The 25484-nt window shown below is 37.9% G+C and overlaps 1 protein-coding gene across 1 annotated transcript; it reads left to right on the forward strand.

The window, feature by feature from the left end:
* Positions 1–25204, forward strand: crispld2 (cysteine-rich secretory protein LCCL domain containing 2). The gene is made up of 16 exons (XM_055213004.2): positions 1–242; positions 326–472; positions 3164–3489; positions 5307–5425; positions 7208–7340; positions 10197–10312; positions 11237–11337; positions 11414–11581; positions 11725–11785; positions 11868–11934; positions 12012–12142; positions 12233–12276; positions 12737–12809; positions 13875–13950; positions 17554–17684; positions 24003–25204. Exons 3-16 carry the CDS (start codon positions 3241–3243, stop codon positions 24052–24054), a joined length of 1521 nt encoding a protein of 506 aa, XP_055068979.2. The 5' UTR covers positions 1–242; positions 326–472; positions 3164–3240; the 3' UTR covers positions 24055–25204.
* The last annotated feature ends 280 nt before the right edge of the window (positions 25205–25484 follow it).

Genomic DNA, 25484 nt, shown 5'->3' on the forward strand with positions numbered 1-25484 from the left:
AACAATAACCGACTGTATGTACTTTATCTTTATATATTTGCTATTATCCTTTACTTATTATTATTTCTTGACATTTTTAATACTAATGCTTAACAATAACTTACCACCAAATATAATTTCTGCTGTTGTGAAATTCGGTCGGACGCATCTCTGTGTTGTGAAATGTACAAGGTGTGTTGTGTGATGAAAAAAGTTCTTGGCGTTTCCATCTCGACATCGTTCGTCAGAGCGCGCGAGTTTTGGTAAGAACCAAACCCCCATCCGCTCCACTCCTCCTTTTTTTCGCCGGGCCGTCCTCTATATAAGGGGCTGATCTATCTCCCAGATTCATTCCGACCCAGGATAACTGTAAGCTGCCGAACAGACAGAAATACTCCCACTTGTGTGACGTTGAAGGAAACTTCTGCAGCTGAAAAGATACTGAGCTCGAGTAACCCCTGGGATACCACTGGAAGAAGACCTCGACATCCAGGTAACTTGTGTTTCAGTCTCAGTATTATAAGGATTTTTAATTAAATCTTGCATGAATTATATGATTTTTTATGATATCATGTATATCATTCTTTTACTCTAATTTTAAAATGGTCCATTTAAAGTAAATATATGTGACCCTGTCAGAAATCCAGGTGCATTCATTTCAATCTTTGACATTTACTCAGTTAATATTAAAAGAAATCAAGCTAAATTTTATTTTAAATTGTCAAATTTTTGTAGAAAACAGTAGGCTAAATTATAAAAATGACTTTAGCTGGGTTTTCACAGGCTGATTAACATATAATATTATGTTCTGAACCAATTTGATGTGTCTGGTTTATTAGATGGGAGTTCAGGTTCTTGCTGTTGTATTAAGTGGCATACATGCACACAATTAGAATCCATTTGGACATGAACTTTTAGAAGAATCATTTGCATTTGCATGCTAGTAAATGTGCAGCATTGGTTGCTTCGCTTGCAGTTTTCACCTAAAATGTTGCACAGTAAGAGATGAACACGGTGTGCAGAACATCATGCCACTGAACTTGCAGATGGACCTCCTGGTAAAATTTTTGCTCATGTTTACATAGACCAGGTGCCTGGCGGGCATTTTCCTGGCTGCTTTGTGTGCCATGGTAGTATGAAATTTAAGGGAGGGCTGAGATGGTACTGAATGTGAACTTAAAAGACAGGACGAGGAGAGAGAGAGAGAGAGAGAGAGAGAGAGAGAGAGAGCTATTACAGTGAAAGAGAGATTTCATGTGTTTTAGGTCTAGATAACTATGATGGATTTTGTAAATAAAGTCACATTTTTCAACCTTGGCATAAGATCTCTGGGATATAAGAGCATTCCTCTGTCCACTAAATAACTTTGCTGTAGTCTTTTAAACTCATGTCCTGTCCTGGATCCTTTGTATCTTTTTAAATTTACAGATGAATGATCTTTATCCCACTGTGACTTTAATAAACAAAGTTTACTGTGTGGATCAAACAAAACAAGTCAGATCAGTAATGCCTGCTGATGCATCAAACTGTGACATCTAATTGAAGAAGATCGGGCTTAATGCTTTCATCCTGTTGTGTTTTATAGGAAGATTTTACTTGGTTTTGAGGTTTTTTACAAACTAATTGTTTATGGGGCTTTTGACTAGACTTGCCCAGGCTGCAACATATCGGCTGTGACAAAGATTAGTTATTTTTAACTGGACATACATTTGAGATCAGTGTGGGCTACTTCATTGTGATGCTCCTGTGAGGATACTGTAGATGGTAAATTATACCCCATCTACCCCATATCAAAAGAAGTAAATGGGTCAGTGACAAAAATGGTTTGGCAAGATGGGAAATTCAAAAATCTTTAAAAAAAACTTGTTTTAAAAGCATGCAACAGGTTTTTTTCCATGCACATTTTATGCAAAAACAATTGCATTTGCACCATTTTTAGGAAAGTTAAGACTGAATGTACCTGAAAATGTCAAATGGTGTAACCACCAATTGCCCCAAAGAAATGAGAAATATTAAATATTTTATCCTTGATGGCATGTAAGCGTAATCCTCATAAAAAATATTAAAATATAATTTTATTCGTCATTTCTAAATATAAATTTTAATGCGTTTTTGTAATATTTGTCTTGACATATGCTGAAAACAGCTCTGTTTTCTAAATAATATTTGACAAATTATGTAAAAATGTATGTAAAAAAATCATATTCCATTAAACTTGAAGATTATATTTTATTCATCTTTTATGAATATGTTTATATTTTCATTTAAAAACATACTAGTTACACCAATTGACACAGACCGGTTACACCACATTGACATTTTTGCAATTATCCCCCAAATATTCTTACAAAACGAAACCAAACCAGAAATTTTATGCTATGTACACACCAAACGCGGGGCATTGCGTTACTCGCTCAAGATTACTCGCAGGATTTAACTTTGTGTCATGCAAATTTTTCGCTCGAGTTCAATATTTTCAACTTGGGCGAATAGCTTGTGTTTTTGCGACAAACGTGCCGCCCAAATCACATCTTTCGCATCGCCTCACGAGAGGACGCGGCTGGTCGTGTCTTTGCATTGACTTTGTATGTAATCTACTTGCGCAAATCGTTGAACTCGCGTCTGGTGTGAACCCACAGTTAGACCTGGTCCTCAAAAAACAGAATGTATGCAAGTAATTTGCAAATTTATTTTGAAATTTTAACCCTTTTACATTTAATTTGAACCATACAGACAAAAAAATAAAAAAACAAAAAGATACAGTTTCAAAACCGCATTTCTAATGAGACTTTTGTTTAATGGGGATTAAAAAAGAAAGAGTGGGTGGATTTCTTTCATTTAGGGTGGTTGTGTTCAAACACTGCCAACGCACATTTATGTCCAAACAACTTGATTTTACATACAAAAATGCATGTTTAAAAAATAAAGAGCATCAAACTAAAAGGATTCTTCACAGCATTACATTCACCCATTTGGCAGACGCGTTTATCCAAAGCATCTTATTTATTTTTGGTGCATATAAAGTCAAGACTGCGACAAATGAAATATCTTTTGGAAGCACTCATTTCTTTCAGTGAGTAAAAGCACAGACATGTGTTTACTATCCAGCATTTGCTGCACGTGTTAATACGACTCTCTCAACACTTATGCTCATGGAAACCATATTTCCATCCTAATTTTCCAGAACAGAGCCCTGAAGACACATCCGCACAAGGCTGTCTACTGTAGTCCGACCCTGAAGCCATCCACACTGCTGTTACCATGCACAAACTCATTTCCCTCGTACTGCTGTTCCTGAGCGCCAAGTTGGCCTTCTCACTCTTCCTGCCCGACTCCCCGGAGCTGAGGCGACTATTGCAACGTTACCAGGATGAGTCCAATGGCACAGAAGTCAACAGCCCTGTGCGCACCCGCAGAGCCATCCCATGGTCGGATCGGGAGGAGATTTTACAGCTACACAATAAGCTGAGAGGTGAAGTCTACCCCTATGCATCCAACATGGAGTACATGGTAAGGACGGAAAACACTTTAATAGGTCATTTACCATTAACAGCCCTTATGGTTTTATATTATTTACTGTAATAATAAGGGTGTGTACAGGACCCGGCTCATGTCCAAATGGCAGACCTGAATCTAGCTTTACACCCAATGCACATTGAAACTAAAACTGTTTTGTTACAGAAAGCATTGGTAAGAAAAATATACATACAAAGTTTGTTCAAAAGGGTTTCATTGAATCCTGTATTTTTTAGTCTAAAGAATACATTTTTTATCAAGCGTGTAAGAGCTGCCACATACCCTGCTGAAAAAAAACCCAGCATGGACCAGCATGGGAATTATGCTGGTCTATGCTGGTTTAGCTGGTGGTCACAGCATACCAGCACCAAAACACAACATACGCTGGTATGACCAGCATGGGATGCTGGTGCTAATGCTGGTTTAGCTGGTGCTAATGCTGGTTTGTTGCTGGTTTAGCTGGTGCTAATGCTGGTGCTGATGCTGGTTTGATGCTGGTTTAGCTGGTGTTCACTATCAAACCAGCACCAAAACACAACATATGCTGGTCTTGCTGGTATGCTGTTTTTTTCAGCAGGGTATAAAGCTAAAATAAGTGCTATCTACCTTACATTCACATTCAATGCTTTTTATGGGGCAATTTGGCATTTCCAATTCACCTAACCTGCGTGTTTTGGAGAGTAAACCCACGCTAATAAAGGGAGAGCATGCATACATGAACAGTTTCACACAGGAAGGCCACCTGACCTACTTGGGGCTCGAACCAGGGACCTTCTTGCTATGAGGCAACAGTGCTACCCACTGAGCCCTTTCTGCTTACGTACACATCAAATGCATTGTTTTTATCGACCACACTTTACAAAACCCGAGCTTTAAACTCCAAAATTGCCTTCAGAGTTAGCTGTGGTCATGTTTTATTCTTGCAGTAAATGTCTTGAGGTGGTTTAGGTAGGAGCTCTTACTGCTTTTATGAGAAAATATGTGTTTATTTTGCAAGTGTAATCCTGTTTGACAATGATGAACTCATTGGTGGAGGAGGAAAGGGAGTCAAGCAGTCAGCATGGTGAAATGCCTGTTTAATATGGAGAAAATTACATTGAGGCTCAGATTCCTGCTGACACAGGTACCAGATGCAGGTAGAGAAAGAACAGAGCCAGAAATTACTTTTTCAGTAAAAATTTGTCTATACAGTAGGATAGTTACCTTGCTTTCAAGAGCTTCCAAGTTAGACGGACTGTATTACACAATGTCACATCACATTTTTTAAAGGAAAGATACATAAAGCATTCTGGTTAATGTAGTCGAGTTGATGTCTGTGAGGTCCGGAGACATCAACTACAAGCAGGGGTTTCAGAAGTCTTCGCCAGGCGTCAATGAACAAGTAGCGGTTTTAGAAATGCTCAGCGTGGATGTGTAAACGCTTGTACCCATCATGAAGTTGGAAATTTACTGGGAGTTTCGTGGAGGACCATGATTCCGTTGAGTGAATGGAGTGTCCCTCTTCGCCTCATACGGTGGAGAAATAAGCTGGGGAAATTTGTTTCATTTAACCCTGATTGCCGGGGATTTACAATGGATGCAAGCCAAGCTCTGAGGTGCCTGCCTGTAGCCAATGTTTTAGTTGTGTTGGGCCTGATTCCCAGCGAACACAGAGAACAAGACAGCATAAGGAATTACCTGGGAATTTAAAGTCAGCATGTCCAGTGTTTTGTTAAAATCTCAGTGCAGATGGACGCATGACATGTGACACATGACTATGTTTGTCTGCGTGTGATATTGATTGTGATTCGTTTGCTTGTGTGTATGACCAGGTATGGGATGATGAACTGGAATGGTCAGCAACTTATTGGGCAGAACAGTGCCAGTGGGATCACGGGCCACACGATCTACTCAAGTCCATTGGACAGAATCTGGCAGTGCACTGGGGCAGGTAGAGTGGGAATGACACTTTTACAAATACTGCTTTGTTTATTCTTGTAGCTCTACTGGTAAAGCATTGTAAGCATGCATGCATTTTCCATGCATAGTGATGGAAAACCTTGATATAAGCTAGTTTTACATTTTCAGATTTTAGGTATAGTACTAGTGGACATTTAATCCATTGCTAAAGTCATGAAAAGGTATGTGATTATATGTGACCCTGGACCACAAAAGCATTCATATGTAGCACGGGTATATTTGTTGCAATAGCCAACAATACATTGTATGGGTCAAAATTATAGATTTTTTTAAATCAGTAAGATATTTTGTAAATTTCCTACATATATAAAAAATGCATCTATAAATTAAGTAATATGTGTTGCCAAGGACTTCATTTGGACGACTTTAAAGCCGATTTTCTCAATATTTAGATTTTTTGAACCCTTAGATTCCAGATTGTCAAATTGTTGTATCTTGGCCAAATATTGTATTATCCTAACAAACCATACATCAATGGAAAGCTTATTTATTCAGCTTGTATACAATTTCAACATTTTAGTCAAGTGACTCTAAACTTTAGAACAGTTGTGTATTTTTGTTGTGACCCTGAAGTTCATGTTTGATTCGTAGGTGGACGCTTTTTCCAAAATGTATATCTTTAAAGGTCCCGTTCTTTCTGTGTTTTTGAAGCTTTGATTGTGTTTACAGTGCGCAATATAACATGTGTTCATGTTTCACGTGTAAAAAAACACGATATTTTTCACACAATTAACTTATCGTAATAGTGCTCTTTTTACTGTCCTCAAAACGGGCTGATGTCTTCCTTGTTCTATGAAGTCTCTCCTTCAGAAATATGTATCGAGTTCTGATTGTCTAGCTTGTTTAGTGTGTTGTGATTCGATAGCAGCTTAGCTTGCCGTTAGCTTAGCTGGTGATTGACGTATTCCTGTGGGTGGAGTTTAGTCAAAAAACTGTTCTGGTGATGTCATTAAAGCAGAAAGTAGAGGGCTATAGTCCAAACTAGCCGTTCGCTGTAGGCTTTTAACTATTTTGCCGCCAGTGTTTTAAAAAAAAGTTGCCAGCCAGCGCCAGCGTTTTTCCTGATTTTCACAAAAGTTTAATGCCTTCCTGAAAATGTTCTTTTTTAAATATATAGACATACAATATACCAAATGAAAGAACAGACCATCTACTTTCAAACAAAAAAAACACGTTTCATCCTACCTTCAGTAGTTCTTTTGTAATCAGCTTTTGAATATGGGTAGGTTTCTGCAAAAACACCACATTTTGAGCAAAAAGCTGAGATAATTCCATTTTTGTGACGGACTTTTCATAGAGATCCCATTCAGAGGGATCTTTAAAACAGACACGGACATGCAGCCACTTGCCATAGGGCAATACTTCCGGGTTTAAAAAGTTGCGGAAGTATCCACCTGGTGGATAATAGCGGTATTGCGGAAAGCCGGAAATACTCGTCATTGGCAGGGAAGCGTTTTCTCTTGATTGACGAGATATCTCGTCAATGGCGGCGAAAGAGTTAAGGACGAATTCTGTTGAGGAAAATATATCGCCTGGCAGTGAACTTTGAGCTTTATCATTTTGCAGGTATTATTTATACTATTTTAGCAACATTACACACTAACTAGGGTTTTAAAAATGGGATCAGAAAGAATGTGACCTTTAATACAATATAGATTGTACGAAATGTAAATGCATAAAACATCAACTAATGTTGTAAGGAGCGTACCTCCCTATGTAACACTTATAATCATATAATAATTTTGTCTTATAGGTACCGCTCTCCTGCTTACCATGTACAGGCCTGGTATGATGAGGTGAAGGACTATACATACCCTTACCCGCAAGAGTGCAACCCCTCGTGCCCCGAGCGCTGCTCTGGACCCATGTGCACCCATTACACCCAGGTGGGTGAGATAAACCAGCTACAGTTTACTGACAGTTTATGAACAATTATCTCTGTGGGACTAAATCTAAACAACACAATCTGTTTTGCGCTAGTTTATGATGACGGATCATTGCGTGCGAAGGTGTGCACGTGTCAGCTTACCATATGTTGCCCCTTACCAGCCGTGTTTAACTAGTAGCATGTGTGACCTGCATGGGTACTCCTTAAAGAGCCCTTTAAGGGTATAATATGGTATGCAACCATGACCACTGGTGTTCATTAGCATTGATTCAGACTTAACAAAAGCGTGGATATGTGGATATATATCCCCTTAAAGGGATAGTTCACCCAAAAATGAAAAATAATGTTGTTACAAACCTGTATAAGTGTCTTTGTTTTGATGAACACAAAGGAAGATATTTTAAGTAAATCAACTATGAATGTCAATGGAGCTTTTGATTGGTTTGGTAAATGATAACTGCATTTTCATTTTTGGGTGAACTATTCCTTTAAAGGTATTAGAAATGGATCTTAAAAATGGATGGATGTTGTTGCATTAGATATTAAAATATCAAACTAAGCAACATTTGTTTTAAAGATTGAACCAACACACTGGTTGTAAAACTATGACCACGATTTCGGAGACAAGTTCGAATGCAACAATGAAGGACTATTAACACTGGATGTTGTGTATTTGAAGAGTTTGGTTCCAAAACGCAATAAATCCATTTTGACAAATTTTGGTAAAAACGTGTTTTCTATACCAAGAAAGTGACAAGATGAAAACCACTATTTTCTGTTACAAACTTTCACATAGCATCTTTAGGTTATAAAAACATAAAAAATTCAAATACATAACTTGATTTTCAAAGATTTATTATAAAAACGAATTATTTTTTCCACAAAATGCAATAGATCCATGACAGTTTTTTATTTCAAAATGCTATAAATCTATTGAATCAATATATAAATGTGCATTCATCTTTACCATTTTATATTTATTTAGTTGAGTAGTGGTATACAATGACTAAAAAATAAACATTAATGGCATTAACCAAAACACTTACTTTGTTATATTAAGAACACATTGCTGCGGTTATACTTGACGTCGTCTCTTTACATTTTCACAGTGATCAGCTGTAAAATGTTTTGGTCCCGCTCGATTTTCGTTGACTTTGAGTAAAATAATGTAAAGTTTTCATATAAGATCCTCTGGGGTCAATGTTTTAGCATGATAGGCTTGATGCTGTCGAGAGAACAAGCAACCGAGTGCCTCTCGCGGAAATTATTAGATGTTGATGGCTTACGTTTCTTTCCCGTCACAGAAAACCATCACAGGTTTATCAATGCAATTAAAGTATTATTTTGTTTTGTTTGTTGATCATGAAGTACAAAGTAGATGAGGAAAACCAGGACTCCGTGTACTCAGCGTGTCCGCCATTGTTTGTTTACATTGCGTGACTGGTGGGCTGTAATATCAGGAATGGATTTATTGCGTTCTGTAAAAAAGGAGGAGTGGCGTTTGTCGCATTTTGGGAAAAAAGGGAGAAAAGATGACAGAATATCACGGCGGGTATTGAATTTTGCGTAAAATTAAGAATTTACTTTTAACTACTGACCTGATATAATACTGATTTTGGCAGTAACTCATTTTTTTCAAAAATGGCGTTTATCGCGTTTTGGAACCAAACCCTTCATTTGTTTTTAGTGAAACTTGTCCACAATTTATTCAATGAACTCAAGTGGCATTTGTTTGCAGAGACCTCTTGGTTTGGTTTTTGCCCCCGTTTCTTCAAAGCAATGTGAATAAGCAATGTGGAAACCATATAAACAAACTAGACGTGCCATATCAAACAGAGAAGACCAACCAGATGAAACAATAACAGAAGGCCAACAAGGATGAGAGTAAAAAAGCATAACAGAGATAGAGAAGCTAAGCATTGGCGTCTTGTCCACCTAGAAGTTTTATAGTTAGGATGAACTTGAATAAACACTGCTCACTGGCCCATTAAAAGCAGATCACAGTTTTCAGGAACCTTTCCAAGAGTCTTGAATCATTTTCCTGTTTGACCCAAATTCTTTTGAACATGCAGACCTCAGAGTTGCAGGGCCAAGTCCATGCACCAACACTACAGAGACATTTGACCCTCTCTCAAGTGCATGGCGTGGGAAAACAGATCTGGACAGCTATAAGTCCGCCCTGCAATGCCAAACGATCCCTATCGGTTCAGCTTCAGTTTTAACCCTAGCGTTGTGTCCTGTTAAACGGAAGATGAAGATATGAAGGCAGACCACTTTGCTGAATCACCGTCCCACGGCCGACACCGCCTGTGGCCTCGGCACAGGAAGCACATTCCTGAGGGAGCATTTGAGTACAGAAGGGAAATACAGGCTCTCCTTCTGCATGTGCTCTGCTGGGCCATGCCGTGTAAAAAAATGGCTGAATAAGCACTTCGTTTCACAGTCAAATGGTTTGGCTCGCGCAGCCGGTCGCACTTGGTGAACCCTATTGTGCTCGAACGAATCGGGGAGGGTTTTGACCACAACTGCATGCAGGCATTGCGTTGTTTATATGGATAAGAGGGAATGAAACACACATGGATTTCAGGAAACTACCCCGGTCACACTTGAGGTGCTTCTCCTTCCGACTTACAGGGCAGAATGAAAGAGGGGAGTCTGGATTTACTGCCCTCATGGCCCCCATCAATCTACTGCTCCTGCCCAAAGCACTGTACCCCACTTCCTTCTGAGAGGACGGTTAATGAGGGTGAATGTCCTTAAAAGCAAGGAGACCTGTAACTTTTATCAAAAGTGATGCATTTACAAACAATAATAATAATAATAATAATAATTTTGTATGTGTTCATGTTTTTAGCTGGTCTGGGCCACAACCAACCGGGTGGGCTGTGCTGTACACAAGTGTCCGCAAATGAACGTATGGGGCGAGACCTGGGAGAATGCCATCTATCTTGTCTGCAACTACTCACCCAAGTAAGACCAATAACTTTTTGTGTTGACTATCTTCTTAACAGCAGATGTCTTATTACTAGAGCTGCACAATATACTGAAAGTATTAAAGATTACATATGTGCATATCGCAATAATTCGCACTAACAAAATGATTTCAGTATGTCAAACGCACAGTTAAAGTTATAGCAAAGAGACCAAGGGGCCATGTGTGTGATAAGCAAACACGCTTTATCGTCCCGTTTATAGGTGCATATTACTAACGCGTTCTTTAAATAACAAAAACAATATTGCACCATTGACTTTAGACTTTAGACCAGGATTTAGTTTGTCAATGGCGTAGTCTATTTTAGTTGCCTCAAAATAGCAACATGTCAACAATGTGCCTGAACACACTTTGTTTTCAGACCAAGAATGCCCATGGGCGCAAAATTGGGCGCAAATGCATTTGCTATTTAAACAATGTGGCACAAAACGTGAAAATTATCATTGCGCCATGTTCAAACTAGCAAAGGTTACTTGCGTCGCGCATTGCGCCAGGTGTATAATAGGGCTCTTACACATCAAAATTATATATATTACATACTGTAACTGTATATTGCATTATTTAGCAAGATACAGTATCACAAATATTCTACTTACTGATGATGATGCTAAGGATCAAAATATTTTAAAATGAAAACACTAAAAACACAAAAGCTATTAAATTCCATTACATGAGAACAAGTAAATTATCAATTTGGGAAAGGAAAACCTGGACCCAATTTGCCGTGTTTTTCCAGGCTAATGATTTAATTTGGCAGTCTGGGATTGTTTTCCTAAATCAGTCTTGAAAGTGTGTGAGAATGTGTATATAGGATTTGAGTGATTGGTGTGTTGAGTTATGAGTCAAATGTGCAGGTTTTGCAGTCATTTCCAAACTCACATTGAACCCATTCCCACTTCTAGGGGAAACTGGATCGGGGAAGCCCCGTACCAAAGTGGCACCCCCTGCTCTCAATGCCCACCAAGCTATGGAGGAGTCTGCAAGAACAATCTTTGTTACAGGGGTAAGAGAAATATATTAAAAAAAATAGGAATTAGACAAGTATAAATCTAATTTATAAGGTTTGTTTTACCTTTTAGGAGACACTGAACGTCACGAGTCTCCAGATATGAATGAGGTAGAGAAGCCACAGGAGCCAATACAACCTCAAATTACTCTAACTAAACCTCAGTCCAAACCCTTCTCCCCCAAGAAGACTGTAAATCCCAAAACCTCCTCACCTAAATCTGCAAGCACCACATATCTAGGTAAATAAGAACAGCTATGGTATCAAAGTTTTGATTTGATGAATTATAATTCTTCATATTTTAATAATAAGATCATATTTTATATAAAATTTGTTTAGTGTTACGTAATGTGACAATTTTATATTGTGTTACTGTATTTATAGCGCAAAATATAAAGTGTGAGACAAGAATGAGGGACAAATGTAAAGGAGCAACATGTAACAGGTCAGTATGAAGGGATTTGCTATTGCTGTTTCGATAACATAACATCAAAAAAATTTCTGGTGAACATTTCTGTCTTTTATAGGTACAACTGCCCAGCCAACTGCTTAAACAAAAGGGGCAAAGTGTTTGGAACACTCTACTATGATGTTGTAAGTATACCATTTTTGGTGTGTTACGTTTAATTCAAATGATGTATTTATTAATTGTAAACTTTCTGTTTTTGTAGCAATCAAGTATTTGTCGTTCTGCTATTCACAATGGGGTAATTGATAACAATGGAGGCCTTGTGGGCATCACAAGGAAAGACAACTTCCCATTCTTTGTAAAGGCCACCAAGAATGGTGTGGAGTCATTAAGGTGAGATAAATGCAATTATTTTATTGTCATTACAGTTCTGTTCATCCACAATGCAAGATATTCACATATTGATATGTGTGCTCTTTTCAGTAAATATAAACCTGGAAATGCATTTATGGTGTGGAAAGTTGAACGTGAGTAAAATGATCATGAATTCTTGTTCTTGCCTATATTCGAGTATCTTAATCTTATGATCAGTGTCAAACTAATGCACATATTTAAATAGAGGTTTATACATAATCTAAAAGCTGAATAAATATGCTGATGTATGGTTTGTCAGGATAAGACTATATTTGGCTGAGATACAACTATATAAACATCTGGAATCTGAGGGTGCAAAAAAATCTAAATACTGAGAAAATTGCCTATAAAGTCCTTAGCAACACATATTACTAATGATAAATATATATATATATATATATATTTACGGTTGGAGATTTGAATATTTTGACCCATACAATGTATTTTTGGCTATTGGTACAAATAAACCAGTGCTGTTTATGTCACATTTAACATGAACTTTAAACAGTGACCATTACTCGGATAACTGAAGAAACATCTCAGGTAACCAATTGTTTATTTTTTCCTCTTTAGAGCAAACAATAGATTGCTACACAAAAGTGGCTGAGATTTGTTCTTTCAAGATGGCATCCTCTCATTGTCCAAGGTACAATTTAAACACTTTAAAGGAAAACATCACCGTTTTTCAATATTTTACTATGTTCTTACCTCAACTTAGATGAATTAATACAAACCTATCTTTTTTCAATGTGTGCACTTAATCTTTGTAAAGCGCGTCATGAATGTGTTAGCATTTAGCCTACCCCCATTCATTCCTTAGGATCCAAACATGGATGAATTTAGAAGCCACCAAACACTTCCATGTTTCCCCTATTTAAAGACTGTTACATGAGTAGTTACACAAGTAAGTATGGTGGCACAAAACGTGGCGATTTTTTTAAGCGGATAAAAATGAGAACTATATTGTATGGCTGAAGAGCCTCGGCAGGCAGTAACATCATCATGCCTGACTACTCCCCCTTTTGCTCAAACTTCCTTCAATATTACTGCACCCGAGGTCGAAGCATTGCAAACTAAGTGTTCTCCCGCCATACAATATAGTTTACATTTTTTATCCACTTAAAGCAACACTAAAGAGTTTTTGCTGTTTGCTCCCTCTACAGGTTGGAAGGAGAATTATCCATTATCACTGTCGTAAATAATTTAGCCTACTGCACCAAAGCTGGCTCTGATTGGATTGTAGGTCTGACGTAAAGCAAGTTTTTGTAGTTTTCACTCGAACTACAGGATCGCGACACAACGGTTGGAAACTTCTTTAGTGCGGTTTTGTCTGATAGATGGCTGCAAAGCAAATGTGAAAGTGCCGTTCACCCTGTTTCGAGTGGATGAACGACTGAAACTTTTTTGGAAACGTTATTTTACGTTTTATTTTGTGCCACCATACTTACTTGTGTAACTACTCATTTCATCCCTGTTTGGATCCTAAGGAATGAATGGGGCTAGGCTAAATGCTAACACAATCATGACGCGCTGTAGATTAGGTGCATGCATTGGAGGGGGATAGGTGTGTGTTGATTTGTCTAAGGTTAGGTAAGAACATAGTAAAGTATAAAAAATATTGTAGTGTTTTCCTTTAAATACTCAATTTATTCAGTCGAGCGTTTGTACTTCAAGTAAAGCAACTTACAAAGTTCTGCTTGCATTTCTTCAGAGTATTCTGCCCAGCAAACTGCATAAATGAACCTTCATATTGGGCTCCAGTGGTCGGCACCAACATCTATGCTGATGTGAGTTAATTTTCTATACTTTTATTAGCTGGTCAATATGTTTTTCAGGATTGAATCACTTGAAAATCAATCCATGTATGTGTTCATTATTGGGGGGGGGGGCAGTGGGCAAATAGATTCTCTTCTAGTTTAAGCCATTGTAGTGTACCCTACACTGCTTAAAAATGGTCTTTTTACTGTCACTGTCTGGGGCACTACCCTTTTAAAGAGTACACCTTTGCACCTGAAAAGTTCATATTGGTACCAAATGTATACATATCTGTACCTAAATGGTAACTATTAGGAGCTTTTTAAAGGGTACTATACCAGTGACCACTTGGGACAGTGTAGAATGTCTCCCTTCCAGACAGTGACCTGGCCCATTCCTGCTTAGCTCCAGTAAAAAAAACAGTCTGCGGCATTTTAGTCACAGTTAGCAGCCTTTAAAGATAGGAAATGAGGTAGCACAGACATTCACAGTCAAGCACGTACTGTATGAGTGCTAAAGTGAGCTTGTTGCTTCTGCGGTAAGGGTCAACCGCAAGAATCGCCTGTGTGAACCTGAAGAGGGTTGTAGAGATGCACATTGTCGCCACTAATTTCTCTACCAGAGTGTAAACTGACCACAGAACAGCAGATGTGTACGTGAGCCTGAAGAATAGCCCACTTGCATTTCCTCATGCATTCTTGAGGTCACGTTTTGGCCTCACTTAACTGTTTAGGAGCCAGCTAAGAGAGTTTTACTTTGTCTCACTTAAGTTGCGTGCACACCAAAACCTTTAAACGCGTCTGAAAACGTCTGGAGGATGCCGAGTGCCAGCTTTCTTCAGCTGAGTGCTTTGGTAGCTGTGATACTTCAGCTGTGAGCCAGTTGGTTAATGTGATATATGTCCCGCCCCTTCTCCACTGTGATTGGAAGGCCGTGTGAGAAAAGACATTGACGTATGGAGCTTTTCACCCAAAGTTTAATTTCTTTCAACTCTTGGCGCTCGGCGCTAAGCATGGAAAAATCGCTGAGCACCGGCTTTCAGCGCAGAAAAAATCCGTCAGCTGCTGTCTGTTTTGAAAAACGCAGCGCTTCCATTGGAAACAATTGAAAACATGCGCCGGCCGCATGCGTAAAAGCTTTGATTCTTCAAGCATGTTATACTAGAGTTGAAATCTTGATTCTGATTGGTTCGTACAAGAACCAAGGGTATTGATGGAGAGATAATGTACCTGTACAGTCAGCTGATTACTATCACAAAATAAACCCTGATAAACCGATAGCTCAATTGGTAGAAAAAAGGTTTTAGGTTTAACTCCCATTGAACAGATACGGTGAATAAAAAGTATAGCTCGAATGCACCGTAAATCTAATGTTTCTTACTGGTGAAAAGATCTTTTGCGATGTTGCAGTGGAACGACCTGGATATTCACTCATGTGTGAACCCAGGTGAACTTGCAGCCTTTTGGTCCTCTTGTCCTTTTGCGGTTGAGTGACTGTACGGCTGGCCTCAGATCAGAGCATGCCCTCCAACAAGCGCTAATTAACTCTCATTATTCAGTGGTTTAGACCTGGCATTTTATAAAGGAACCCTTTGTTTGAAAGCGCACTTATGAGCAATTGGATAAGCGCCACCCATGCATATGCCATGAGCTGTGGCTTTTCATTATTATTGGAATAGGTGAGGGATCGCAGGGGGCGGCCGGGGTAATACTTGTGTTTCAGAGTAAGAAAAGCAGAAAATAATGCATACTTCCTGTACTTTTTGCATGTTGTTCTGACCCTGTACAGGTTATGCATAAGACTGAATGCTAAACACGTATGATTCTTGCCTTTTCTGGAGGTCTTTAGACTAAGAATTGATGTCATTTGATTGAGCTACTTTAGACCTTTACATTTCAAAGACTTTTGAACGGGTCATACAGTTAACAGCTATGGCTTTGGCTTGGTTTGAATGAGTTTACTAACTCATGGCACGAATTATACCCCAAATCTTGCAGTTTGTTACGAAGTTTATTCTAATAATTTTACTATTCTACTAATAATTCTATTGATCATACTTTTAAATATTATGTCATAAGGTGATAAAATGCCAGACAAACACAGATTTACATTAAAGGGGGTACCCCGGGCTACAGACCATTATAGAGGTCATCTATTGTGAATTCAAACAGCGTTTTGGTCCCAGAAAATACCCGTAAAATTGCCAGACAAGCCTCTGTGTGACTGCAAACACATCCGGTAAATTTTCTGGGATTGCTCGCGGAAAGAGGACCTAGCAGGATACCCGGAAAACCCTCTGTGTGAACAAAAAGCCGAAACAATGCCGTAATGGGCGTGTCGTAGCGAGGTCATCACAACAATAAAGTTATGGTTCAGCTCTTTAAAACGGGAGATTTACATGCATATCAACATTCACGATGCGAAATGTCAGCAAACTGGACTGACGTAGATATCAGGTAAGTTAGCTCGTCACTTAAAGCGCTGAAGCAGAGATCATTCAGCAGCATAAAGAATTTCGCATCACATGCTCATTTAAGGCTTATAATAAACAAAAATGCCTGCGCATCATCCCAACAAGATATATCGTTCAGCTCCTTAAAACGGGGGTTAAATGCACATTAACAATCACGATGAGAAATGTCTGCAAACTGGATTAAAGCAGAGATCTTGGAGCATTTCAAATATCCACTCTGAAGCTGAGATCATTAACCAGCATAGAACGGCGCGTCACAGTGATTTCTGGAGAGAGAAATGAAAAATAATAAGCAAAACTTCAGACACTGCGGAGAAGAAAATGCAGGACTTTAGACAGGTCACTTGTCTTTCCGGGACCCCTGCGTGAAGGCACACACAGATTCCGGCAAATCATTGGCAGTGTGAATGAACAAAAAATCAAACGATCCCGGAAAAATCCCGGGTGCATTTTACATGTATTTTTCGGAATGTCTGTGTGAAAAGGGCTAATGAGGTTTATGATGGGGTTTGTTGTGTTTCCCGCATACAACCACATGGACTGTATATACTATAGAGTAGTGGCCAAAGTGATGTCCAAATTTGAACAATTGACATCTTTGCCCTTTATTTAAATATTTTATCAAAGATGCATGACATATTTTGTATGCACGCTACATTGGTATGTTTGGAGTATATGCTAAGCTTCGAAAAGCATTTAAGGACACATGTGTGATTTATAAAGGCATAGACCGGCACAGTGGCTACAAAATATTACCACAAAACAGTATCAACAAATATTAATAATAATAATAGATACAATTTTATTCAATGTATGCTTTATTACCTATGAGCTTTTTGTTTCCTTTGCATTTTACTTTATATTCGGACGCAGATTCCCAAATATACAGATTTTACACAATTATTTTGTCCAATCAATACCTTAAAAGTTGTCCATTTTGTAACATAAACCTTATATTTTAATGCTTTGATCTGAGGAGCAAATACTATACAAATATCCACTTTTGTCCACTAGTGTACATAGCATGTGGAAGCGTGTGTTTCAATGACTTTTATCATGAAGGTCAATTGAATCTAGGCCAATGCAATGAATGCCTCTCTTTAAGACCTTAAATCGAAGGCATGTTGACTAAAAGAATACTCTTTTGTCTTCGGATATCCAGGGTTCCAGTATCTGTCGAGCGGCTATCCACGCCGGAGTGATCAAAGCCAGCGGAGGCTATGTAGATGTCCTGGCTCTGGATAAGAGGAAAAGTTACACCGGGACTATGAGGAACGGCATCCAATCTGAGAGGTATGCATCCTGTATCTCACTTCACCTTAACTCTTTCTTCCTATCTTACTTGTCTGAAACTCAATTCAGTGGTCAGAAGGCATAATGGGATTGTCAGAAGGCCAAATGTGTCCATGGCACGTCAGTGGTTGAAGAATGATGGTGTGGTTTCTTATTGAGGGTAGACCACACAGGGACTCTTTGCTTACTTTAGGCCAGCACTTCAATGCTGCATGCAAACTGCTTATATAGACAGAACCAGCTCCAGTGTAATGAAATCTAACGCTTGAATCAAAAACCATCTTCAACCAAACTGATCCTTGACGACCTTGACCGCTCTATAGACTGGAACAGATTTACACCCTAGTCACACGATGCAATATAGGGGTAATGGGGGGCAGCCAGTTGTGGGAATTTTGGTGTATTAACAGGGAAGTATTCACATGCTTGATTTTACCGGTAGATGGAAAAGTTGACTGACTTCATGGTCCCGGATAATTACGGCACATCTGAGGAAGTTTTATTCTGACACATCCTAATACACCATCACCTGAAGGCCAATCTGTTCCTGAATAAATAAGAAGTCCAAGCCAAAAACACTACTTAATAATCGTTGTTGGAAAAAATGAAAGGTATAATTTGGATGTAACCACAATATGAAACAGTGAGCTGGTGTTAGTGTCAGTTTCCACGACTTCTCCCAATAGATGGTACAGGAATTCTTGTGGTGAATCGGAAGGTATTGACACTCTTTGTAAAAATTATTAGACCACATTACTTGACAAGACCTTTTATGAAAATATATAATGTCTTGGTTATTCATTTTGGTAAAGCTTGACTTATTGGTGACTGGATGCCAAAAAAGATAAACTACTTGGGATTGGTTAAGCGTTGGAATTTAGACTTTAGCTTATATCAGATATGCAAAGAAGACACTGATGGAAAATAGAAATTCCCTTCATTGCCCTATTTTTCCAATGGTTTAACATTTCTTAGCAAGTATTTCTGTTAAAAAATGTGCACTTTCCTCCAAAAATAACAACCTCATAGTTTCTTTGTGGAAGCAGTTTAATCGCTTATGAATTTGTGTGCAATGCGAGGGCAACAATTGTTAATTAAGTGCTTGAGCCAGTGTGCTCAGGTACGTCTGACGGAAACCCGCCAGTCCCAAGATGAGCCATCGGCTCTTCCTCCATTTAAAGCGCTGCTTGAATAAAAGGTTTATTATTATTCTTAATGAAAAACACAACAAAACAATCTTGCTTATATTAAACATTACTTATATATATTATATCAAAACGAGTAAGCACATGGTTTATGCCAGGGGTCGGCAAGTAACTTTGGCCGCGGGCCAATATTTTTTTTAGCCAGTAGATGGCGGGCCAACTGTTGTTGGCACACTTACGTCTTATTTTGAATTAGCCTAGTATAGGCTATCTGATCTTTTGTCAAGAAACATTGTCTTTATTTCCTATTTAAAAGACGAAAGACGGCATTAAAAATTGCTAAAAACATGGTAATGGGTCTGTGTATCATTCGTTCAATCGTTTTTTTTTTTCAAATTAAAAACAAAAAGGAAAAAATTAACCACCACGGGTTTTCTGATTGTGTGCTCAGATAAAAAAAATTAATTACTGGATTAGACATTTTTTTATTTAACTCCTTTATAGGCATAATATATCAATGAAATCATTTTAAACAGATCAAGTACTATAGTGGTAATATTACAGGCATTTATGCTCTCATGAAATACTCTTACAGTCCGACTTTTGAACTATTCCTTTTTTTATTAATATTTAACCGGGACACACACATACACACCTAAGGTTTAAGGAGGTCTCCGCTGGACTGTTTTTTGTCCAGCTCCGACAAGGTTCTATTCATAGATTCATTTGTGTTCACCCGCTTTATTTCCCGACCTGACGGGTCCGCAAAACTTAACGTCACGTTTCGTTTCCAGAATCTCACATTCAAATGTCTCTAACGAAAAGAGACAATTTTAAATGTTATACAAAAATTGTGTTCGTGCCAATAAAAATATTATTTTAACATTGTATTCATTGTATTTATAATGAAATATAAATAATAAATTAAATAGGACAAAGCCTCTCACTCAAATTTCTCACCATCATAAACCGAGTTGGTTGCGGAGTTGCTGTTCAAATTGCTGAACATCCTCCTTTGCCAAATTTATAACGTTTTAAACGGAGGTAAAGATCAAAGAACTATGCGTTAGGAAAATTAATAATGGCTTTATTTTAATAGACATGTAAAACCATATTTTGGCGGATTACTTTCATTTTTTTAACGAATTTACCTGCCCATTTAGTCTTAATAATTAACGGTAAACGGTAAACGAACTTGACTTGCTGTTTTCGAAGACAGGTCGAACCTTAGGTCGGGCGCTCGAGCCCCAAGTTCAAGTAGCAGAAAACAACAGTATTCCTTTCAAATCTACTTTAAAAGTGTATTAGTTAAAATATTATTGCAGTAAAAGAGTTTATTTTTATCATATTTTTTCTAAAAGCCAGCAATTACTTTTCAGTAATTTGCAATGTCACGGAGTTTAACGTCTTCACGCGTGATGAATTGACATGATTTACGAGGTAAATTTGCAAATGATTCATGAAGTCATACCTCTGCAATTATTTGATCGATTGTGTTTTAGAAGTATGCTCAAACTCTAATGACAGTTATGATCGCGGATGCGCTGGTAGAGAAAGAGAACGAGAAAAAGCGGCCCGTTAAGATAGCTATTATACGCATTTTTTTCAGGACATTCTTGCTATTTGTCAGTGTAGCAATAAATAATAATAATAATATACGCGAATAAATAATAATGAAAAAAGTTCAAAAGTCGGACTGTAAGCGAATGAGACTTACAGGAAAGCATGGTTGCTATTCAAACCCTTATTAAAACCCTTATTAAAATGTAATCTGTTAGTACCTGATCTGTTTAAATTTATTTCATTGGTATATGTCTGCTAAGGTGTTCAATTAAAATTTGTCCAAACCCGTTTTCATTCATTTTTTTATTTTTGATCTGAGCGCACATTCAGAAAACAAGTCGTTTGATTTTAGTTCAGGAAATAAATAATAGAAAAACAAGTCGTTTTTCTTTATTTTCTTTTTGGTTTTGATTTGAAAAAACGAATGAAGGAATGATACACGGGGACATTTTTGTAAACTGTTATTGTAAAATAAAAAAGTCTGATTAAAAAAAAAATTAAAAAACGGACTTCAAATTAATCCGGCGGGCCAGAAAATATTGCTGGCGGGCCACTTTTGGCCCGCGGGCCGCCAGTTGCCGACCCCTGGTTTATGCCATCGTTGTCAGTCAGCTCGCCTTACACACTCTGACAGTAATAAATAAACTTAACACCATATATATATATATATATATATAAGAAAAAATCAAAAACAAAGGTGGAAGATGGTGCTGCGTGATCTGCGTGGGCAAGTGATCTAATCGGTCAGAGACTATAGCAGTCGGTTACACAGACTATTGCAACATGCCTAGCACCCTCTAGCGTCCAGCAGATTATTGCTAACGGTAATTACATTTCAAGGTTGTTTGCCTTATGATCAAGCGTGCCACATAAGCCCTGAAAAGTGAAGCCAAAACGTCTCGATTGACCCCCAGTGTCTGGTCCCAGTATAGGTCATAAAGCCCGCCTCCCCATGTTATTCAATGGGACTTGAGACCAACTAAAAAAATTAATTACATTTCAATTATCTTTTTTCCGAACCTGGTTTCAGTCATTTACTGTAGTTTTTATCACGCTGATGTAAATTCAAATGTTTGTTTTTAAAATAAGTTTGTGTTTAGTTAGTTATTTAATGATATAAAAACGGTGGTGTCACGTCATGATTGACACATTCTGCGAGGGCGGGGTCTTGATTTCGCAGCTTTACTTCCTGCTCACTACTTGATTTCCGAAATTTCTACTGCGCAGACTCAAGACCCAAGATGTCAGCGCCATATCGGGACACTGACGGCTTCACTTTTCACCAATGGAAGAGAGCGAACAGGCGTCGTCCATCTTTTTTACAGTCTATGCTTATGACGCTTTTTATTTTCTGAATTTGTAAAATCAAAACCATAAATGTTTATGAAACCATTTCTAAAGATATTTTGGAGATTCTAACCCTACCTTAAACCCAACCACTTCCCAACCATATAAAACACAATACAAAAGTAAAAGTACAGTCACGGGTATTTATTGCATAATTGACTAATAAACAACAGTATAAAAGTATTATAAAAAACTCACATTGCAAACCTTGCGAACTGAAGCCAGAACTGTGTGTACGCAAGGCACGCAGTCAGATCACATTCAAACATAAACCGAAACTTTAGAGCATGATCATGGGAGCCAATAGCATTACGTATTCCAAGCTAAAATAATCACGCAGTTGGTCAAGAGAGCCAATACCGTTTTACATTGCAAGCTGACATAATGACGCAATCGTTCACGAGAGCAAATAGCGTTAGCATTCCGGGCTAAAATAATAATGCAATTGGTCACAAGAGCCAATAGTGTTTTACATTGCCACTGATGTAATGATGCAATTAGTCAAGAGAGCCAATAGCGTTACGCATTCCAAGCTAATATAATGATGCAATTGGTCACAAGAGCCAATAGCATTTTACATTGCAAGCTAATGTAATGACGCGATCGGTCATGAGAGCCAATAGTGTTTTACATTGCAAGCTAATGTTATGATGCAATCGGTCACGAGAGCCAATAGCGTTACGAATTCCAAACTAAAATAACGATGCAGTTGGTCACAAGAGCCAATAGTGTTTTACATTGCAAGCTTATGTAATGACGCAGTCGGTCACGAGAGCCAATAGCGTTACGAATTCCAAACTATGCAAGCTTATGTAATGACGCAGTGGGTCACGAGAGCCAATAGCGTTAGCATTCCGAGCTAAAATAATGATGCAATTGGTCACAAGAGCCAATAGCTTTTACATTGCAAGCTAATGTAATGACGCAATCGGTCATGAGAGACAATAGTGTTTTACACTGCAAGCTAAAGTTATGATGCAATCGGTCACGAGAGCTAATAGTGTTACGAATTCCAAACTAAAATAACGATGCAGTTGGTCACGAGAGCCAATAGTGTTTTACATTGCAAGCTAATGTAATGACGCAATCGATCATGAGAGCCAATAGTGTTTTACATTGCAAGCTTATGTAATGACGCAGTTGGTCACGAGAGCCAATAGCGTTAGCATTCCGAGCTAAAATAATGATGCAATTAGTCACAAGAGCCAATAGCGTTTTACATTGCAAGCTAATGTAATGACGCAATCGGTCATGAGAGCCAATAGTGTTTTACACTGCAAGCTAATGTTATGATGCAATCGGTCACGAGAGCCAATAGCGTTACAAATTCCAAACTAAAATAACGATGCAGTTGGTCACGAGAGCCAATAGCCTTTTACATTGCAAGCTAATGTAATGACGCAATCGGTCATGAGAGCCAATAGTGTTTTACACTGCAAGCTAATGTAATGACGCAATCGGTCTCGAGAGCCAATAGCGCTACGAATTCCAAACTAAAATAACGATGCAGTTGGTCACGAGAGCCAATAGCGTTTTACATTGCAAGCTGATGTAATGACGCTGTCGTTCACAAGAGCCAGTAGCGTTAGCATTCAGAGCTAAAATAATGATGCAATTGGTCACAAGAGCCAATAGTGTTTTACATTGCAATCTGATGTTATGATACAATTGGTCAAGAGAGCCAATAGCATTTTAAATTCCATGTTCCGAGGGGCATAAATTCAAAATATGTGTTCTGAGTGTCATGTGTTGCTCGTGTTTTCAAAATATGTGTTTGTTGCGTCATGTGAACCATGTGCATCACATGTTTTGTCAAAATAAGTGCCTCAGGATCTCAGATTTACAGCGGGTGGTGATCATTTTGCGTCCTTCCCTCATGTTGATTAATTGGTATACCTCGGCACACTTGGAATATTTCTACTTTTTGAAATAAAGTTGTGACTGTTATGTATGTTTTATATTATGTAATAAATAAATAAATGGTTACGTTATTTGCTCAAAATGCCTGAATAGTGTTCTGTGTAAAATTATTACAATTAATCTGGGTGGGTTAAATTAAAAGTCATATCCCAATGCATGCCATGATTGCAAAAATATACCCCAATATATAATTTCATACCCCAATATATTAAGATTCACCTGTTGCCGTTAAGAAAACGCATCTGTGGGTTGTATTTGGAGAATAGACAAAGACCTAAACAGTTGTATGGGATGGATGATAAGTTGTTTGTACCCTAATGTTTTTTCTCTCTCTGTCTGAGAGTAAAACCAATACAGATGGTGGTTCATTCCGCGTCTTTGCTGTCAGAGAATGAGACAACATTGATCAAGTCACAGCAGCTCTCCTAAAGTATTTGCCTTAAAAAAAAAAAAAAACAATATGGAGCATAACAACTCACCAAGAGACACTTACAAGAAAACAAAAGACCTTTAATTTTCCTTTCTTACTGCATTTCCGAAAGTTTCATACTTAAATATTTGTGAGTAATATTTTTGATCACACATGCAGCGTGGTACTACAAACCAGCGGTGCTGGTTTTAATCGCCGTTTTAGATACATCAGTTTATATTTTAGTAACATATCTTTATAAATTTTTAAAAACATGCAAAATCTCTCATGTCTATACAAAGAGTTTATATTGATTACACTGTGTTAAATCTGTAAATATATTTTGGGCTTTTTATTTCTCACATTTATTCTGTTCTGATGATGAGGATGTCGCAGCAGTGGTAGTTGTATGTGATGTGTTGTAGTGCAGATCTGTTGGATCTGCGGTGGGACAGACAGATGCTGTACAGAGAATGGAAAAGGAGGCAGACTTCCAAAGAAAAGAAACATTTCCTTTATAATGAGCTGTCCAGAATCCACAATGTTCAGACATTATAGTTAAGGTGCAAAAACATTGAAACAATGTTCAGTCCCAAGAGTATTAAGAGTCACTGGGTTCAAGTTTAGGCTCATCCGTTTTATTTTTATGTTATTTATTTCATTCTGAGCAGCGGGATCAAATATTTATGAATGTGACACGATATGTGCCCGATTGAAAAGAAACATCTCTTAATATTGAACTATAATGCTATATTCAACTCAAATTATGTTTTATATCCTGTTTAAACCACTTTTATACTGCAATGTAATGAAGAGAGAATCTGAGGGTTTGCTGTCTAATCTACTTTATATCTTAAAGTGCATAATCAGAGTCTAGAGATTTAACCGTAACTGGGGCTGTGAATCAGCATCAACACCTAGACCCTATATATTTTACTCTATTAAATCGGTTACCTCAATCCTGTTTCTTAATGTGTTTAGGGAAACATTTGTATAGCTTTTGAAAATGGTTTGTGTAAATATTCTGTTTTGTTGTATTAACGTGTGTTTTATGTGCCTTTTTGTTTTTGCACACATTGAAAATTACGACCATAAAAATGTATCATTTGATAAAATGATTTCTGACTTTCGCTTCATGTATTTGTATATATACTGTATGATATTTATTTAGGTCACTGAGTTTTCTACTGCCCAATAAAGAGAAAATCTTCAATGTACTTTTCCAAAGATTCCAAAAGACCACTTGAAACGGGAAAGGTATCAAACAAAACATCAAGCCACCCAAGCTGAAGTCAGCTCTTCATAAACCACAGACACCATGTACACAATCTTTTTCCTGTGAACACACAAAAAAAGTACATCTCAGGTACTCCCAATAGAGGTCCTTTGCAGGTCGGGATCACTGGGGTATGATGC

This window comes from Misgurnus anguillicaudatus, chromosome 21 (assembly GCF_027580225.2).
Source record: "Misgurnus anguillicaudatus chromosome 21, ASM2758022v2, whole genome shotgun sequence".
Taxonomy (NCBI): domain Eukaryota; kingdom Metazoa; phylum Chordata; class Actinopteri; order Cypriniformes; family Cobitidae; genus Misgurnus; species Misgurnus anguillicaudatus.

Bases quoted from the DNA above. Each gene is read 5' to 3' on its own strand.
- crispld2 (XM_055213004.2), top strand. From the start codon at position 3,241: ATGCACAAACTCATTTCCCTCGTACTGCTGTTCCTGAGCGCCAAGTTG. The intron at 7,341-10,196 runs GTGGGTGAGATA...TCATGTTTTTAG, and splicing joins TGTGCACCCATTACACCCAG to CTGGTCTGGGCCACAACCAA. The intron at 17,685-24,002 runs GTATGCATCCTG...TCTGTCTGAGAG, and splicing joins AACGGCATCCAATCTGAGAG to TAAAACCAATACAGATGGTG.